This window comes from Fibroporia radiculosa (assembly GCF_000313525.1).
Source record: "Fibroporia radiculosa TFFH 294 genomic supercontigs, scaffold17504, whole genome shotgun sequence".
In the NCBI taxonomy this organism is placed as follows: Eukaryota; Fungi; Basidiomycota; class Agaricomycetes; order Polyporales; family Fibroporiaceae; genus Fibroporia; species Fibroporia radiculosa.
In genome coordinates, this window is record NW_012133496.1 from 372 (window position 1) to 19461 (window position 19090).

The 19090-nt window shown below is 50.1% G+C and overlaps 8 protein-coding genes across 8 annotated transcripts; 5 read left to right on the top strand and 3 right to left on the bottom strand.

Annotated features, from left to right (window-relative positions):
- Nucleotides 1–825: 825 nt before the first annotated feature.
- Nucleotides 826–1549, top strand: FIBRA_07873 (uncharacterized protein; the record flags this gene model as incomplete). The annotated part of the gene is made up of 4 exons (XM_012329536.1): nt 826–891; nt 948–1217; nt 1264–1351; nt 1404–1549. The coding sequence occupies 4 exons, from the start codon at nt 826–828 to the stop codon at nt 1547–1549; spliced, it is 570 nt and encodes a 189-aa protein (XP_012184926.1).
- A 65-nt stretch (nt 1550–1614) lies between these two features.
- Nucleotides 1615–4873, bottom strand: FIBRA_07874 (uncharacterized protein; the record flags this gene model as incomplete). The annotated part of the gene is made up of 15 exons (XM_012329537.1): nt 1615–2366; nt 2417–2585; nt 2648–2992; nt 3056–3214; nt 3267–3298; nt 3365–3457; nt 3515–3617; nt 3667–3690; nt 3746–3825; nt 3890–3974; nt 4038–4198; nt 4248–4293; nt 4340–4676; nt 4727–4773; nt 4829–4873. 15 exons carry the CDS (start codon nt 4871–4873, stop codon nt 1615–1617), a joined length of 2478 nt encoding a protein of 825 aa, XP_012184927.1.
- Nucleotides 4874–5497: 624 nt separating this feature from the next.
- On the top strand, nt 5498–6705 carry FIBRA_07875 (uncharacterized protein; the record flags this gene model as incomplete). The annotated part of the gene is made up of 5 exons (XM_012329538.1): nt 5498–5554; nt 5617–6066; nt 6127–6327; nt 6382–6432; nt 6487–6705. 5 exons carry the CDS (start codon nt 5498–5500, stop codon nt 6703–6705), a joined length of 978 nt encoding a protein of 325 aa, XP_012184928.1.
- Nucleotides 6706–7400: 695 nt separating this feature from the next.
- On the top strand, nt 7401–9199 carry FIBRA_07876 (uncharacterized protein; the record flags this gene model as incomplete). Its single annotated transcript, XM_012329539.1, has 8 exons — nt 7401–7595; nt 7651–7677; nt 7735–8184; nt 8236–8405; nt 8458–8727; nt 8780–8863; nt 8926–8954; nt 9000–9199. The coding sequence occupies 8 exons, from the start codon at nt 7401–7403 to the stop codon at nt 9197–9199; spliced, it is 1425 nt and encodes a 474-aa protein (XP_012184929.1).
- Nucleotides 9200–9461: 262 nt separating this feature from the next.
- On the bottom strand, nt 9462–10626 carry FIBRA_07877 (uncharacterized protein; the record flags this gene model as incomplete). The annotated part of the gene is made up of 5 exons (XM_012329540.1): nt 9462–9680; nt 9732–9993; nt 10047–10126; nt 10183–10316; nt 10374–10626. 5 exons carry the CDS (start codon nt 10624–10626, stop codon nt 9462–9464), a joined length of 948 nt encoding a protein of 315 aa, XP_012184930.1.
- A 188-nt stretch (nt 10627–10814) lies between these two features.
- On the top strand, nt 10815–11613 carry FIBRA_07878 (uncharacterized protein; the record flags this gene model as incomplete). Its single annotated transcript, XM_012329541.1, has 5 exons — nt 10815–11060; nt 11129–11186; nt 11245–11268; nt 11321–11439; nt 11491–11613. 5 exons carry the CDS (start codon nt 10815–10817, stop codon nt 11611–11613), a joined length of 570 nt encoding a protein of 189 aa, XP_012184931.1.
- A 526-nt stretch (nt 11614–12139) lies between these two features.
- On the bottom strand, nt 12140–13540 carry FIBRA_07879 (uncharacterized protein; the record flags this gene model as incomplete). The annotated part of the gene is made up of 7 exons (XM_012329542.1): nt 12140–12190; nt 12247–12399; nt 12452–12533; nt 12592–12838; nt 12897–13068; nt 13122–13196; nt 13247–13540. The coding sequence occupies 7 exons, from the start codon at nt 13538–13540 to the stop codon at nt 12140–12142; spliced, it is 1074 nt and encodes a 357-aa protein (XP_012184932.1).
- Nucleotides 13541–14004: 464 nt separating this feature from the next.
- FIBRA_07880 (uncharacterized protein) lies at nt 14005–18930 on the top strand (the record flags this gene model as incomplete). The annotated part of the gene is made up of 16 exons (XM_012329543.1): nt 14005–14362; nt 14416–14844; nt 14897–15012; nt 15061–15161; nt 15217–16501; nt 16561–16735; nt 16788–16830; nt 16882–17060; nt 17110–17390; nt 17446–17514; nt 17583–17831; nt 17891–17969; nt 18019–18083; nt 18132–18338; nt 18398–18635; nt 18683–18930. The coding sequence occupies 16 exons, from the start codon at nt 14005–14007 to the stop codon at nt 18928–18930; spliced, it is 4122 nt and encodes a 1373-aa protein (XP_012184933.1).
- Between the last annotated feature and the right edge of the window lie 160 nt (nt 18931–19090).

Below are 19090 nucleotides of genomic sequence, written 5' to 3' on the forward strand. Positions count from 1 at the left end.
ACACCTAAGAGATCACAGAATGGACAATGTGATAGGATCATGATGGAATAAAACTTACACTCTTTAGTCCTCTTGAAGACGCATCAAATTTCAACAAAACCTGCCATACGGAACATATCGCTCGGCAGGTCCCACAGCTCCTGATTATTTGCTTGGATGCCAGTTATGTGAGCATCTTGCGGACAGTCGCGGAGAGCTCTGTACCATAAGGACTCGCCGATTCTAATCTTGGGCATGAAAAATAGGATGCCGCATTGATATATTGGCATATTTCACTCCCAATTCGAGATGTGTCCCACAGCGTCCATATTCAAAAGGAGAACTACTGTACTCAAAGGCAACTGGCCGAGGTAAATCCCGTGCATGGCGATATGCGATGCTGAACTGGGACCGTCAACTTTTGGCCGAGTCTGTCCGCACCATGATCTAAGAGAGACGACTTTTGGCTCCCAATTGTGTCCGCATTAGGATTTGAGCGCTAAGGCGATATGCCGGGGTCCTGCTGAGTCGGCTGAGGTGCCGGGACATTGTCGGACAAGCTTCAGGCCTTCAGCTTCAGGTCTCGGGACCTGCCCTCGGGAGTGCGTTTGCGTTTGCGCGGTTCTGCATAGTTTTGAGAGCCGCTGTAAGGTTGTGTTGAAAGCATGCAAGTATTGTCGATTATGACGACGATTCCCGTTCCTGCGATGCGAAACCCGGAATTTATATTTTCGCGTCGCTTTGAGTTTGTGCCTCGGTGGGACATGTCCTTCCGAGTCTGCGCCTTCCCTCGCTCTCCGGTTGCTGCCCGACACGACGTTGTCGCCTAGTACCTCCTTCGTCACAATGGGAGACGTGGAAAGCCTGAAGAAGATGCTCAAAACACATTCTGATTTTCCTAAGAAGGCGAGTGTGCGGTTGGGATCGTGCACATGCGTCTCTGCGATCTCACTTTTCTCTGGTCACAGGGGATCGTCTTTCTAGATATATTCCCGATCTTTCGGGACCCAATAGCGGCTGAGACCCTCATCACGCATTTTATGCACCACTTGGTGGCGGAGACAGTGCCTCAGTCCCTGTCGAAAAAGGTGGACGTAGTGGTTGGACTCGACGCGCGAGGATTCATTCTTGCGCCCATACTTGCCTTGAGACTCGGAGCCGCATTCGTTCCTGTCAGGAAGAAAGGAAAGCTCCCGGGAGAGTGCGTCACTGCGACATATGAGAAGGAATATGGATCTGTGCGTCTCATTTATCTCATCTGTTGATCGGTTTCATGACTTGCAGGTTTTCTATCAGGACGAGTTTGAGATGCAAGCCGACGCGATTCGCCCTGGTCAGACCATCATAATTGTAGATGATCTCATCGCCACCGGTAAGTGTGCTAGAGCCCACTGCTACATCTTGAAGTCTTACACATGGGTCAGGTGGGTCGGCCAAGGCAGCGGGACAGCTCGCTGCGAAATTGGGCGGCAAAGTGTTGGAGTATTTATTCATAATTGAACTATCCTACTTGAAAGGCTCCCAAATGCTAGATGCGCCCGTTTATTCTATGGTGAAAGAGGACGACTAGTTGTCAACACGTAATGTATCGTATGTGCAAGGGTAGCTAGGATTTCAAGTGGTTTCAATGGATATCTATACCATCAACCTTGTGTTTAGCAATGGATGTCCGTTAAGATAGAGCACGCGGTGGTTGTCCTTCAATGTGTCCTGATAGTCTTTTCCATGATCTAACGTGGGCTGGGCTTCTGGCTGAACCGAAACCACAATTCGGGCGATTCTTAACCTTTCGGCAGCATCCAACATCTCGGAGACCACCTTCCCTCCGGAGCGTCGCAACACAACTACGACCACGTCCTTGATGATTTCACCGACTTCAGCCAGCTCGGGAGCGTCCGCGGTTGGGTTGATGTAGATCTCCTCGTCGCTGAGGACTATTACACCCGATGCACCGGCTTCGCGAGCAAACACTAGCTTCTCCAGAAAAGTGCATTCACCTCTCTTCACGATGACCGCATCACCGTCAAAGCGTTGGGTATATGGGACACATCCATAAGGATTCTCAGGTACTCGGAGGACCTGTACACCTTCACCATGTCCAAAGCGTAGAGAAGACACGCCGGAAATGGGGTCAGGATCATAGATTGTCGGATCGCCACCGAAGAATGCCGTGGACGCAGTGACGGTGAATTCTGTCACAGGTTCGCGCAGGGTGGTCTGCATTTGGAACAAGGGGTCGACGTAGTCCAGGTTGAAGCGCAATCGAACTTCCGGATTGCGAGAAATCCCGCCGCGTTTGAATGCGTCTTTCATGTCCAGCGGGGCGAGATTCAAGTTCGGGTCTCTGACGTAGACTAATTGGCCAGTTTTCACTGCGTAGGGTCCAACTAATATGGTAATCAGATTGCTTGTATCCTGCTGTCGCGTAGACGCTCACGTTTTGTGACATCGTATCCTTTGCCATCAAGGCGGCTGACAATGTGCGCCCTGATACCACTCACGTTGTATAATGTGTATCCATCTGAGACGTGCACGAGCTTTTCGGAAGTTGGGTTTATATCCTCAGGAACATTCTGTCCGCCCGGAGACAAAATGAAATCATACGACTGGGAGGGTCACAGGTGAACATTTGAGTGTTGAGTCTTATGTCAACACCAATAACACTCACGAAGAGGCTCATTTTCGGTAACTCGCACCAGCCACCGGGAAACCAGGCCGTGGCGTCTTGATCTGAGGGGCGGACACCAACAAGTTCTCGTATGTAGTCTGCGTCCGACCTAGCGCGTATCCCAACGGACAAGCCACTTTCCCCCGTCCAATCATCGAAGGCGATCAAAGGGGGCTGGTACTCTGGACACTGATGATGTTCGACCCCCCGCAGCTTGCGACGTGCAGCAGAAATAGGTTTGAGCCGATCTCGATCCAGCCAGAGAATATGGCCCTCCGTCGACAAGACATAATTTGAATCGTCGGTGTGTAGCGGATTGGCCTCGTCAAAAAGTAGATAAAGATACTATCAATGACATTAATGGAAGTGAGCAAAGGTCAGTGATTTCCTCAATCTGAATATCCGGACCTTCAGGGTCTCAGAGAGCACAAAAGACTCCATACGATCTTCGCGTGCGTTTGTACGCAAATCTTTGATCGTCGCCAAGCCACAATCGACCTTAGCTCGTGTAGTGATGTCGAACAGGATTCGTGCGCCCACGTCGAGGTAAAAAGGATCGTGGGTAGCCTGACGCCATGATCAGGAAACGAGAACGTATAGTAACCGAAAGGGAACATACCCTGTACAAGTACCAAGTTGATTCCACGAATTCTGAATATCATTGCGGGTTGAGAACATTGAAGGTGCTCTATGAGCCAAAAGACACACGGCACACACCTGGACGCAGTGGATATTGCAATGATGTTGCCTGTCGAAAGTTCATATCCCATACTTCTGGTAAACCTGAATGCTTTCTCCATATGTTCCAATCTATGCAGTACTGTAAGTTTTGATGAGGGTCTCACCGCCAACATCAGATTGTCTTACACGTCATGTGCGACTTAATGGCGTTTTCAATGTCGCCTGCGAGAATTTGCAGTCCAGGCCAGAAAGCCGAAAGCGAATCAAACGTAGAATATGCTGCATCACCCTAAAAATATGTATGAAGTGAGTTGCTGACTTTGATAAGGAAAGCTTACCGTATACAGGTTAACATTCCGATACTAGAGCAATCCTCCTTGTTATGATCGAAATTTCCGAAGAAAAATGACCACTTACGGAAAATCCGTCCGGCGCTCGAACGTACCGCATAACTGCGGCATAGGCCTCCTGCCAAACATCGAGAAATTCAACCTCGCCTATATATATCCAGGGTTCGATCCGTAAGGACAACTGGTAAAAGGGACCCTAACTTGAACTGACCACTCATGATATACCACTTGAGAGCATATTCAAAAAAGGAATCTATCCCTGCTCCAATGCTACAGATTTCGGGATGGAGCCACGACTAATGCGAGCAGGAATCACGCATAAGCCATCACAATCGAACGCTAACTATGAACTCACACACCCCGGTCCAACTGTTGATCGTGTTCCCTACGAGACCAATATCTGACTTACGGTTCCATAGAGCGAAAAATGCTTTATAGGCTGCCTTCTCAAAACGTGCATCGCCAGTCAAGCGACTCAAAGTGCCAAACTCGAGTATGAGAGATCCTGCACCGGCAGCACCTGGAGCCATCATTTCCAAGCTCACCAGCACACATAGAACAAGACGCACAAGTGTCGAAAGACTCTCCTTTTATAAGACCATGTCGAAGATTTAGCTACACTGCAATTAGCTTTGTCGGATGGGATAAGTAAACGATTTACTCTTGCATAGGGTATGCCTGTGGGAGTTGCGAACGCAGGCAAAAGCCTATGACCCAGGTCGTGGGCCATAGCAAGCAGCTCGCCGCGGTACCAAGGTAAATGAAAAGGCTGTCCTGTCTGATTAGCAAATAAGTGACCGGAGAGCAACCCGCCCAAAGCCCGAATGGTGGTCTCGAAAACCTGTGGCTTGGTGTCGACGTCAAATGAAACCCAATTGATGACGTTCCGGACAGCAGCTTCAAAGCCGGGACGGTCGTTCAGAACGATGAACGTGTCGAGAGCATCGACAAGAGTGATCGAGAAGTTCCCGGCAACGTCATTTGTTCCAATATTCGCACTGGAACGATGTCATCAGGACACGTAGATTGGTGCATCAGGATTACGCACGGATTATGCCAGTCAGGACCTCTGCCTTTACATGACAATGGTGCAAGCTAGATTTCCCAGGTGAGTTTCAATACATTACCGAATCATGGAGATTGTGACTACCTCGTCGAGAGGGAATGCTGGCAGACAGTCAGGTTCATGATTCATGTTGAGAAGCATCGCCCAACACAAACACGCACCGTGATGCATATAGTTGTCGAATCCATGGTACCACAGTGTGCGAACTTGTTCTCTGAAATGAAGTTTGTCTTTAGGCCTACCAACCGAAACATGTTGTGCGTGCATACCGCATTCCCAATTTTCGGACCGATGTCCATTCTGCGCCTTCCACCACACCAGGTAGTCTTCCGTGACTCAGGCGTTGGCTGTCCAAGCCGATGAGAAGCAGTGATAGCACAACTTTCGGCCAATGAATTGGCCACTTCATGCCAAGCCTCAAGCCAGTAATATATAACACGATAAAAAGGTCAGTGGCATACGCCCATGAGAGTCACCGTCACGAAGCCTCAGAAAACAGAAGTATTAGGCAAAGGCGGAGTTCGAACGAGCAAGGTTGCACAAACGCGTGGCAAGAGGGCAGATGGCCACCAACTTTAAGGCTTGGAGGGGTCGAGCGGACGCGACTTCGCGATCGACGTGGCTCGTGGGACTCGGGCATACCCCGATCATAGTCATGTGACCTGGGCCGTCTCATTCACAGTTTCGCAGTTTCGCCGCACTCACAAGTGGCAACAGCGATACTAGTACTTACTACTACCACCGTCGCCTGCCATGACCACGATCGTCGATGTTTCCGGGAAGCTGGGGGAATATATGCTGAAGGGTTGGGTAAGCTTATACCTTTGATCATTCACCCTTCAAAAGAGTCAAATTGACCATATGCGATGCAGATATTGACAGACGAGATTTGCACCCAGTGCCGCAAAGTTCCTCTCATGCGTTCCCCTAAAGCTCCTATCTCCCATTTTTGTGCGAACTGTGACAACGTGTCTGCCACGCCGTCCGCGAGCTTCCAAGCTCCTTCCAACCAACCCGGCGCAACGCAAATTCGCATGCAGTCCTTGCCCAGCAGCACATCCACCAGCCACCGCTCTCACTCGCGGTCGTCCACTCCTCCGACAGAAATATCCGACAGTCTTAGCTCTCCTACATTTGCACTACCAGTGGATACAGAAGAAATCATGAGACGTCGGCAGCAGTCTGATAATGCCTCTAGCGAGATTGGGCGGCGTATGTTGAAAGGTTGGGCTATGCTGGCAGAGGAGTGTCCAAATCTACAATGCTATGGTATACCGCTTGTTCGCCCACCCAAGACCGGGGCCGAAAAGGATCCACGCAAGGTCGGTAGCCCACGCTCTGTCCGCGGTGCTGATAAGTACCTGATGCGCACAACTGCATAGGAATGCGTCGTCTGTGGCACTGTCTACGTCGAAGAGAACGACGAGTTTGGGGGGAAGCGTTTAGTGCCACTGATTGCCAACGCTACCAGCGATAGTACAAATCAACCGCTTGCTAATTTTGCTCAAGCAGCACCCACTTCATCCATCACGATTACAGCCCGAGATAAAGGCAAAGCCAGGTTACTCGCCACTTCAGAAGCAGTAAGCATCTTCTCTAATTCCCAGGTGTCCAATATTCATCTGGAGGGATAACAGCCGCCACCGTTCAGCATGGCCAATGCGAAGTCCCCCTTAAATATTCCCCTTGTAAGTTTTTATTAAACGCACATGCCCGGTGCCGTCTGACAGTCGCATGGTCAGACTTCTTCAAGCCCCACCTATGTTGCCCTCGATTCTTCGGCAAAATCATTGGAACTTGCCTTACATGCCCTTTCTGAGCGTATGATGCTCCTTGCAGGTGGTCCTATCCTTGATCCGTCGGTTATCGCGCAGACAGCAGACGCCATGAGTAAAGTTTCTCAAGCACTCACACAGGTGAAGCAACTGCAGTGGAGTGAAAGAGAGGCAGTAGGCGCTTGAAAGTGGGGCTGGGAGAGAGGTAGTCATCATTCACTGAGGATCGGTCCCATCTTGAACGCATGATTGAACGTAATCTGACTCAAGGCTGCGGCATCATACAAGTAGCGTGGTGGAAGCAAAAATGAGCGCAGTCAAGTCTTTCCTCGACTGAGGGCTTTGGGACATCTGAGGTGAGGTGCCAAAAGGGGCGAGTTGGGACGGGGTGTCTAGGCCCAATTGTAGTGTACCATATGGTGTGTCCATATCTTGTCTTTGAACGATTGAACACATCTAGAATATCCATTCGATCATGGCCATGCTTTCAGAAGCTCATGCCGCCTCGCCTGGGGGTCACTACGTTATCAAGTCTCGCACATTCGCGTGGCTTCACAATTCAATATACGTCCCATGTCCGCATCATTGAAGTGCTGGACCTGCGTTCACAATCGTATCTCGTCGTTTTTTGGACCTGGCCTGCAGCACGCTACCCGCATGTCCGCCATGCTGTTTTTCGCATCCGCGGAACGCTGCTCGCACGCAGCACGGCGAAGCCTGATATCAAGTGTACGCGACCTTAGCCCCACCAACAACCTTTCATCGCTTAAACGTCGAAGTGTTGAACGCGACTGCTGATGACTTTTCCTTTCGCTGACTGATCACTCTCGTTCACTCTTGTCTTACAATTTCAAACTTCGTTGCTGGCTAGTAACAGCAACATGCCCCGTTTATTCCCAAATCTTGGCCGCTCCTCGAAGGAAAATGCTCGCGGAGAATACGCATATTATGAGGATTGTGATCCACAGCATGGTCAATATGGCTATGGATATGATGAACAAGCTTATGAAGCTATGCCCCGAGCCCCTTCTGCCTGGCGCAGAGTGCTCTCAAGAAAGTCAAAGACAGGTGGTAGGGTAAGTGGACCGGGTAGACTGTCGTACAGAGAATCTGACTGGTGACATCTTGCAGGCCTATTATGGAGAGGGAGAAATACCAGTAGGTGCCGCGCACGATGTTTGAGATTACCAACTAAAATGGATGATGTCTGGCTAGGGTTTTCAGCGAAGCAGGTCCTATCGTGCGACTGTAGAAGATTACCCAGAAAGCCGTCCTGGGATGCACTACGCTGCATCCGACGATACAGAGTCCTATGTGAACATCCCTTCCCGAGCTCATAGTCCGGTGCCCATCGTGCAGCGAGAGAGCTCGCTAAGCCGTCTGCAAGAAGCATTCGCAGATCATGGAACTTACTCACCAGCCACGCTGGAATCGTCCACACCCCAGCCTCATAGGGCGACGCCGCGACAAATGCCGCAGGCGAGGCCTGTGCAATTGAGTACGATACATGAGGCGAGACACGAGCCGCGACTGGTGAGCAGTTCCACCACGCCCCTGGAGGGCATCCGGCCCGATGTGATGCGGACATCAACGCGGCGTCGTCCGAGCCGCCACGTTCGTCCTACCTTCATGGAGCCCGAAGAGGTCGAGGTTCAGTATGTCGAGGTATGTGCACATATCGCTCACCTTTGCATGATCTGATTCTAGCTGCTGCAGTCAGAGGCCCCGGCGGTGCAATGGGGTCATCAGACAGCACATCCGGAAGAGTACCCATCAGTCGTGGTTGTCGTGCAGCGCGGGCGACACGGTGAAAAAGACACATATTATATCATCCCTGGCGGTGCCCCAGTCATCTTCGAGGATGACAATGGGAACGAAATCACTCGGTAAGTCAACATTCTGAGCTGACATGCGCCACGTTGATTGCAACTGCTGTAGCGTGGGAGATTTTAGCGGAAATTACATTCCCCAGCCTACTCGCCCGGTAATTGTTCAGGACGAGTATGGACGTGAGCTTTGCAGAGCTGGATTCGACGATAACGGAGTATTCGGCGGATCGCATTCAAGCAACTACTATGGCGGGCAGCGCTCCAGGCATCGCAGTCGGCCGCGCCGTGACGATAGATACGATAGTGAACGAGGAGGATCGTATCGATCGCATCGTTATCAAAATTATGGCTACGACAACTACGACGAGAGGGAATATGGGTGTGTCTCTATTTCCTACGTCAAATCTCTCCGTTGATGGGCGCGCCTATAGTCGGAGGGACTACCATGATCCTTATGAGGATGACGGATCTCCTCAAGTTGTTTTTGTTGATCCTAGCAATTCGTCTTCTTCAGGGTGAGAACGAAGCCTGTCGGTTCCGGCACGAAATATTGACTACCATTTATTCGAAGACGTAGTTCCCATCGGTCAACCTCGCGGCACGGCGGTTCGTCTTCGGGGTGAGTAGGATTTGTACAGTTCTGAATTGTAGTGACCAACTACCGACATGAAGACGTAGGTCCGCGAATAGCATTCAAAGATCGATATCACGGGCTGGAAACCGTGATGAGCGATATCCTGAATTCCCCCATCGGCAGCCGTCGTATGAATCCGGATCCCCGCATATCATTGACCTCGACGATTACCGTCACAGATCGGGATAGTGTGCCGGCAGAACCAGCACGGACATGAACATGACCATGACCTCTCCTTCACCAGCAGCCCCAGGCCGGGCGGATCCTTGTTCAGCTAAGAGTATTATGCACGGAAATGAAAACACATGGAGGAGACCACAGTTTTAGTTGAACGGACCTTGTTTGCATCATCTTGTTTTGGATGTCTACTATTCTCACTAGGAGTTTTCGGAACGATTAACTGTAAAGTATCTGATCAAATAGAAGTTGAAATCATTGTATAGCATCAACATCACGGCAATGCGTACTCTAGTACATATTCAGCGTCTCTTGCCACCCCTTTTATTGAAACCTTGGTGTTTCCTACTTCCGCTATCTTGCATTAAACTGATATCCGCTTTGCTTAGCTTGAGTACACCGCCTTTGAATGTCCCCACGCCCATTCCAAGCCCCTTCGTCCTCTTTCTCTTGGAATGCGTCTGAGAAGAGGCATCATACAACTTCTTTAGGGTAGGATGATAGTTCCCCAGCTGTTTTGCCTGTCGAATGCGTTAATTATCGGTCGTACTAACACTGCAGCGAGCGAGTACCTCTTCCAGCTCCTTCTGGCTCCGTTCTATCTGCTTCGTAACCATACCTTCGCGGACCCGCTTTGCCGCTTTATTCCGCTCGGCAGCGCGCACTATGCCTTCGCCCTTCCCCAATTTCGCTTTTCCAGCGGCTTCGAGAACGCGACCGGCCAAGGCTTTCTTCCGCTGTGCTGGCGTGAGATCCAAATCCGGATTGAGAGAGCCAGACAGTATGCGAGTGTGTACGAGACGATGGAGTAGTGCATCGTTTTGTGCATTTGTCCTAAAGAGAAGATCTTCGAACATGAGGGGTAGCAATACGTTACATCCACTCACTTTTCCTCATCTTCATTTTCAGGCTCGTCCCCGGATGATTGATCTTGAACGTCTTGCGTAAGCCTTGTGACTTTTGACGACTATGTAGATATAGTTTTCATTCCGCACGCCGCGGTGATGAAAAAAGCCCACCTACCATGAAGGCTTTCATTTGTGCCTTGGTCATTTTGGGCGCTGGGGGTGCACTCCTTGAGTGCTCGTCCGAAAAGACAACCACATTCGATGGATTTGTCTTCACGCTCCGGTGCACTTCGCCGGGCACATCACTTACTACACGCAGGGTTGTGTCAGAAGGCTTGCAAAGTTAGGTAAAAATAGGATACATACAAACGTCTGAGAAACCACTCTCAACCAAATCTTCATCTTCATCCTCGCTTTGGTCTTCATCAGAATAACGGATCCCTGACCATTCCTCTTCCATGTAGACTTCTTGCATCTTTTCCTTCTTGGTCTTTCTTGAGCTTGTATCTCCGGTGTTTTTTCTTTTCCCTAGCACAACCGGCGATGAGAACGAGCTAAGAAATTGTTGTCCGTGAGCCTCGAGAGCCTGGAGCAAGTCCTGTTGATTCTTGCTTGTCATTTGAGAGGAACGAATACACCCTTCAAGCTCCTATAGTCAATAAGCCCAGCTGAATGTTGCAACAAGCTTTTTTGAACGCGGAGAACCTGAAAAAGCGCGCTCGTTCCGATCAGTACCAGGACTCCAGGAGGACGCCGAAGGCGTGCCACACCAGTCGTAACGCGTGCTTCGGTCTTCGTCTTGAGACCATGGCTAAACACCGCAAACCCAAGTCAAAGACACAGGATACAACGTCGGAGCCTGGTCTACTTGATCTCTCCGAGGACGAGCAATGGCGTATCGTCAATCAAACAGGTATACTGAAGAAGCTTTCCAGTTCTGAACGTGAGCAGCGAACTGAGGATGAGGAGCGTGTTGACTTCGGGGACGAGGTGTTCAATGCTACCCTGTTTATCATCCCAATGTCTTTCCTTCTACTCCTCATGGAAATGTGCGTCATTCTCTGCTTCACTTGAGGAAGACTGGCGACACTGATGTTGCATGTAGCCTAGTGCACTGGCAGTACGGTAGGAAGCCGACATATATGGAGCTGGCGGATAGGATGGTCCCTGGTGTACCGAGTAAGTATCGCTAGTATCATTGCGGATCTGTCGTTGACAATTAAATACCACATTTCAGTTCTCTCTGTATTCATATTCTACAGTGCGCCATCCCCATCCAGAACTCGCATCTATGCTAACTCCCCGATCTACAGCTACCCGCTACAAACGGTATCGGACCATGCAGTTCCTTCTTTTTGTTCTGTCTGTGGTGGTGGGTCCTAGACTGGTGTACCTCATTAACCGCGCGTCGTGGCGGGTTGTCATGAAGCAGGTCAGTACGGCTGCTCGGCCTTTTTGAGATTACCTTGATTCGTTTTCGCAGTGCCCCCCTCTGGCTACGCTTTGGGTATACGCTGTGCTACAGCTGGATCTTGGTCCCGCTACTCTAAACATGATCATTGTTGGGAGCTGGATGTGGTACAAGGAGATGAAAATCTTTTTGTGAATCTGCACTTTGGATTTCTTGGATGGACAATGAACAATAGACTGCAAGCTACTTTATTTGTTCTAGGTAATAATTCCAGTGCCTCCATGACTTGCTTTAGATCGTAAAATGGCTCAAATCATTCGATTGGACTTCATATACACATGGCCAGTATAGGGACAATACATTGTGTGCTCGATGATACACCGCAGCGCGGGATGTGTACTTGTTCCCAGACGGTACCTTATACGAGCATGTTATGATACAGAGCGCGACGCACTCATGATAGCCATCGGCCTACAATCTTTATATATGCTCAACGATACGCCATCATACGGGGTGTGGGCTCAAACCCGGATAGCACCTTATGAGAGCAACTGCAATCATGAAGCCAGCAGATCAAGAAGACGGGAGAAGAAGAAACTCGGAATCCATGTAACTCACTCACCATATTAGGCTTTTCATGCGAGGGAACACATTGAATTGCAGATAATTGTACATTGCCAATAATGATATGATGATCCAGGATCCATGTGTCCACCTGAGGTCAGACCCCATCTCCTTCGTCGAATTCCTCTGCAAGTAGTCGCACCTTGCCCTGAATAAAATATTCATCAACGAAGTGAAAAAGAGCACAAGAATTAGGTGGCTGACATGTAGGCTTATACTACGGCCTTCCATGACGGCCCTCAGTACTCTCAGTTGCCATCGGAGACGTCGGCTAAGGGTAGCAACTTCATGTTTGTGTGCATCAAGTCTTTCACAGAATGCCTTGTACACTCGATCGTCTCGGGCAAAGTACCATGTCTGGAGAAGCAATCTTAGCATGTCTACCATGGCGGAGTGCAGGAAAACGTACAGGTATAGCCTCGCCTTGAATCGACTCTAAGGCACTTATCCAAGCGCCCATCATCACCAAATCTGCCGTAGCGTTCGCGATACTTAAAACGACAAAAGGTGCATTGTTTAGTGGAGTGCATAGAACGAATTAAGACCTACTAATCCTCGAGAGCCGCAATATATTTTGCTTTACCCAGTTCTTTAGTCGCGAAACTTCTCACCGCCTCGGTAGCAGTCTGAACTGGCTTTCCCGCTGTTCCAGCACGCAGAGAAGCTGCAACGTTTCCCACCTGAGCCCAGACCCACTTGTCGCCTTCGCTCATGATGAGCGTCTGGAGAAATGACGCGATTAGATCGCTCTGAGATGTTTGCAGCCCCAAATCTATTGCTAGTCGCAGGTTGATACCTGCGGTACATAGCTTTTCAATACGTGAAACAAAGAAACGAGAGAGAGAGAAGCTCACGCAATGCTTTGAGAAGCATCTTTGTGCGCGGAAGGGTAACTTCGTCATCTTGAAGGTTGTTGATGTATCGGGAAAACGCGCCAAGGAGGATTATAGCTACATCTTGGTGTGATTTACCAATGCGCATGCAATGAACGAGTGGTGTGGCGTCCCCATTCTTGCGCAGTAGAAGCTAAGTATGTTGGTTGCTCAGCGAAATGAATTGGAGACATGGGGTTTACGAACATGGAACGCTCTGTCTCTAACCTCCATCAGGAATGTGATGTCTTTCTTTTCCACGGCACGAAAAATCTCGAAAGGCTGGAACGGTTTATTCAGTATGTGGCGCATGCCTCGGATAGAGGACGGACCTCCGGCTCTTTCCATACACTGGATTTTGCACTGGGTGTAATGCGAAGTCGCGGAAGCTTGGGCGATGGCAGCGATATTGATGAGAGAACCGACGAAAAACTCCTCGTCCTGCTTCGCTGACGTGTCTGGTCCTCTGTTTCCTCTGAGTCGGGTTCTTGTTCTGGAGAGGAAATGGTTTCATCCTCAGCAAGGGACGTCGGAGGCGAAGGGCTAGGAGAACGCCGCAATTGCTTGATGACCGCTTTCGGAGCAAGCTGTTCGGCTTCACGCTGGATGAATGCTTGAGAGCCCATGGGTGTCAATCAGCTATGCAGAAGCAGTTTGCTCACCAGTGGATGGAAGGCGAGCGAGTAGACATGGCTCGGGTTGCATTCGCTCCCTCACCGACATAGATTCTGAAGTATCTGGTGCGGAGTCCTGGAGATGGCGAGCGAGATGGAGTATGAGATGTGCATTGTTGAGCATTTCAGAGTTCCTTTATGTAGAACGTCCATTGGCCTGCTATATGCTACTAGCAGGGGCTGTGGTAGGGCCCTGCTGTACACAACTACAGTATTGGCGCGGAGCGAACCTGCGCTGCGGCGCTCTATTAGCGCGGCACAGGCGCCGGCCCCACGCGGGAAATCTCGATTGCAAACTTGTGCACGCATCGAGTCTGTCCAGTATCTTTCCTCACTCTCTCGCTTGACCCCACGTCCATCGCCATTACGTCTAGGACGGGCCCTCGAACGACCAAAGAACTTCCGCAATCTCATTTATGTCTGATATCTGGCAACGACCACGGAACAAAACAGCAACAACAACACGGCGTGGCCAGAGCGACAACAGGTCCTATGGCGGCCCTCTCATCACCCAGCCCGACAATAGTAAGATCGGAATGCAGACAGGTCTTCTTCCTGGCGCTGATGGCGTAAGTGAGGCCGTTTCCAAAAATTGCAGCACTAGTGCTTTGAATGATATCGAGGCGCTACCGAGTGGCACATTTAGTGGGCCTCCTGCAAAGCGACGACGAATGGAGGCACAGCCCGGATATAGCGTCAAGGGATGCCTGGAACTACTTTCATATCCCACTCCGCTCAAGTACTTGCGCCATACTGAGGTCCGAGTCCCGACTCGTAAGTATTCTTCTACACTTACAGCAGTATATTTGTCCAATTCAACTTCACAGTTCAGGACTGTGTGACTGAGATTGTAGTCGAATATGACCATTCTGAAAGGGCACAGCCGCCAGATATTGCCCTGCATCGTCTGAGTAGCATTGACCACGAAGGTATCATTCGACCTCGTTTGTATAGGCTCGCACAGGAAGTACATACTGAGCTCGGTCTGTATGGGTCAAGCTACTTTTGGAAACTCACCCTAGAGGACATGATTCAAAAACTGGGGCGTACCTCAACACCGATAGACCAAGCTAGAACTATGGTCGAACAGAAGGCGATGGATCGCTTATGGACAGATTTCTCCCGTCGGAAGCCTTGTATACCATGTCTAGACGTAGCCTCCGACGACTTTAATGTATCCCCAAAGTTTCTCAAGCTAGTTGAGCTAATTGAAACAAATACGTCCCCTACCAATAGCTTTAGAGTGCTTGTTCTCGGTGAGTGGTTTTACCAGCAAAAAATGGCCATAAGCTGATTCGCGGGATGAAGTCAAGAGAAAGATTGTGGCTTCTATGATTGTAGAATTGTTGCGCGAGCTAGCCGCCTTTAATAGAGTACGCAATGTACGGCCAGAAGCCATGACACAAGCTCAATATATGGATCAGGTTTGTCTCACTAAGTAGGTTCTATTCAATCGCTGACTCGTTCGGTAGGAGTTGACATTTGACAAATTTGTACGCGGGGACACGAATATTCTTCTCATCACCAAGTCGTCGGAGCATATGACATTCCCGAAGTGCGATATCGTGATCCGGTGCGCATGCCTACATCAGTAGGGTCGTGCCCGGTTTGCTAACGCATCAATATAGCTTTGATTTGTTCGAAAGCCAGCTGTCGTACGCTGCCTCAGTAGCGCACTGCAGCAACTCTGACGGTTATCTTGTGCATATGGTCGAGAGAGGCAACGCAGGTCACAGACGCGTGCTTGCAGATATCACAGCTCTAAGTGACGACTTTCAGCGGTGGCTGCCGCGCCTCAAACCTGGTTCAACAGGCGCAATCCCTCCACGGTCCTTGCATGAGACATTGGACCCATATTGGTCCGATAGTGACGACGATGAGCCCTCCCCTTTGATCAGGGACCCCACAACGGGTGGTATCGTTAAGTGTTCGGACGCAATCACAGTTATACACCGACTTGCGGCGAGCTTGCAAGACGATCATAACGGATTTACGATCGAACCCTTCTTCCAGTGCGCGGAAACCCGTGAGGGCATGCGTACATTCACTATTTCTTTGCCTCAACCCAGTTCTATCAGACCCATCACTGGCCCACCCCGAAAGTTCCCGCCGGATTCTCTACAGGCTGCTTGCTATCTTGCTTGCAGTAAGCTACTAGACGAGGGCATGCTTGACTATCGGATGTTTCCACAGCGTCTCCTGAGTACGGGCTCTCAATCTACGTGGGGTGATAGGCCGTCTACCTCATTTAGTGCCGACGAGGCTATTGAAGTCGTCAACACTAGGAATGCTGCCGTTGCATCCGCCGGGACGCATCGCTACACCAGGAAACGTCCCGATTTCTGGGTGAACTCGTCGTCACTTCCGCGAACTCGACTGTACCCAACTTTTGTCGCACCGGACGATTTGAAGGACGAGCCTTATGCTCCTGTTCTCATTCTCACCAGAGGTCCTCTTCCGCCATTCTCGAACTTCCCTCTGTACTCATCGGGATTCATGACTAACACCCGTTTTTGGACGGGAGCGCCGTTTGATGTGACCGAGGAACAGTACACTCTATTGCACAGTTACACGAGTCGAGTTTGCCGTGCGATTACCAACAAGCCCTTCGCCTGCCCCGCCGACGGCTTTCCTTATCTTCTTGCTCCAGTGGATGATTTCTGGGAGGATGATTTCCCGGATTCTATCGGATACGGCAATAGACGATCTGTGGATACTCATATTCCTTGGGATCTCGTAAAGCTAGCTGCAGAAAAATGCTTTATCCATCTGCTTCCGGATGAATATGCCGATGTTGAGCGTTTTGTGGCAGACGCAGTCATTCAAGACAGACGCGTGGAGTTCACGAATCGATTCTACGTGGTCAGGGTCAGACGCGACATGACACCACTGAGCAAAGCGATCGATAGTCCTGTGAGTAGTTTTTGTGCCTAGTTGACTTGCAAGCGGCGACAGTTCTGAACTGAACGCAGCGCGAAGCCGAGTACCCGAGTTTGCTTGAATATTGCAAGACCCGTATCAAAGACTTTCAGGGCTTAAAGAATGAGAAGCAACCTCTTTTGGAAGTAGCAGTCGCACCACCTGCAATCAACTATCTCAACCCTGTTCTAAGGCCATTGCTCCAGAGCTCCAAAGCGCCACCCAAGTGTAAGGGATCGCCTCATTTAGAGCTTGCTTTTGAGTCAATGTTACTTTGCAGATCTCATACCTGAACTTTGTGCTAAGTTCACCATTCCGGCCAGGTCTGTTCGCCATTTTGCGTTGCACGATCAAATGCTTATCTAAACCGATAGCACCTTCCGTACAATGCTCCTTGTCCCGTCAATCTTGCATCGAATTGACCATCAGCTTCTTGTCAAGGAGCTGAATGCCCACTTCTTTCAGCACACTATACTCGAGGAACATCTCATTGCCGCCTTGACTCCTCCTTCCGCCAGTGTAGCTTTTGATTATGAGCGGCTTGAGCTATTCGGTGGGCCATCTACTCAAATTCGTCTGAGATCGTCATTGACAATCACAAGGCGACGCATTCCTCAAATATGTGGCATCTATCTATTGTTTCGTCACTACGCCACATGTGCGCGAGGGTGCGCTGCATATGGCTCGGCAGAAAATTATCAGCAACAAGGCACTGCTGACCGGGGCGAATCGGATAGGATTACCGCCGTACATCCAAAGCAAGCCATTCGTCGCCAAGACGTGGACACCTATCACCTCACCGCACTCAAGTCGTGACCCGATTAATGATCAGAAAGCTGTTCATTATAATGATGCCGTGGCGGGTGACACTAGTGCGATTCAGGTGAGAACATGTTTTTGAATTGCGGACAATATTACTCACTGCTCGATGACGTTAGACTACATCGAAGCGGAGCAAGAAGCAGAAGCAGCAGGACGAACAGAATATTCAGTGGTTAGGGGACAAGGTGTGAAAGATTCACACAGCGCACACACGAAATTATTACTGATACTTCGCTGGTCTTGGCTACTGTAGACAGTCGCGGATGTCGTTGAAGCTATTATTGGAGCTGCATACCTCAGTGGGGGACAACGCATTGCTCTGCAGACAATGAAGGTTCTCAGCGTGAACATTCCGGGCGTCGAACAGTGGTCAGATTTCTCCCGACTGTTCACGAGTCAGACTTCCCCATCTACAGTCCCACTTCCAACGGCAACCGTGAGAGCGGTTGAAACGATTGTAGGAAATGTATTCGCCCGTCCACAGCTATTAGCTCAAGCTCTGGTCCGTGTCCTTTGCGTTGTAGAGCTTGAGCTCAACGTTGATGTTTGGTCATCTCGCAGACCCACACTTCTATCGGCGCACACGACGATAGAACGTATGATCGCCTAGAGTTTGTCGGTGATGCTGTGCTCGACTTTCGTGAGTGTTTTTGAAATCATCCTCTCCAACTCGTCCTGAAGCCCACCAGTCGTTGTTCAATTCATCTACGACCGGAATCCTGGACTGTCTCCAAATGGGCTCACGCTCCTCAAGGTATGTGCATAGGAGTATATGTTAATATCAGAAAGTTGACAATAGCAGAGTGCGATGGTGTCGAATCATGCGCTGGCCGCGTTCTGCGTGCATTCGGGCCTGCATATCCACTTGCGGCATGCCGCGCCCGAGGTAGGCACAGCCGTGCAGGTGTATGTCCGCAAGCTGGGAGAGGTACGGGAGAAGGAGTACCGACTTGCCCAAAGCGAGAGAAGGTTGCCGGGTCAGTATTGGCTTGCTCTCGATCCCCCAAAGGTAAAATTAAGACTCGATGCTCGATACTTTTCAACACGAGCTCATCATCGAATTGACAGACACTTTCCGACGTTGTAGAGTCGGTCATTGGTGCTCTATACATCTCTGATGACTTCCAGGAAACTAGCGTCAGGGCCTTCTTCGACGGGACAATCAAACCGTTCTACGAGTATCATATCAGACTGCAAAGTCTATGTCCACACCCGACGACGACATTGTTCGAGTTACTACAGTCTTTCGGATGCTGCCAGCATGGGATTGCAAAAGAAAGGGAGGACTACCGCACTCGGTGCGAAGGTAAGTCTATTATGCGCTTGCGAGGGTATCGCCCTGACTCGTTCTAGTTGTCGTGCATGATGTAGTCCTGGCATCCGCCCTAGAGGCGACATCAGCGGCAGCAACTCGAACCGTTGCTACCCTCGCTCTGGACGCGTTGGACGGAGACCCCCATTTCATGATTCGGACATGCGACTGTCGCGTGTCACAGCAGAGCAAAAAAGCAAGGAAAACGCAAAAGGCTCAGCTTGGTTATGAAGAGGATGGTGACATATCAGCATCAGCAAGTTCAGGCAAACATCATCCACGCGACTGAGGGCACAATCTCAAAGTTGGAGAACGTAGCGAACAGTCGTTATATAGTTGCAAATTTGTCAGGACCACAGTTCCATGGATGTCGGACGCAGCACAAGTATTAATGCTTTAGGGCGCATGTATATAGCTCTACTGGCTCTATGGGGCTCTATTGAACGGAC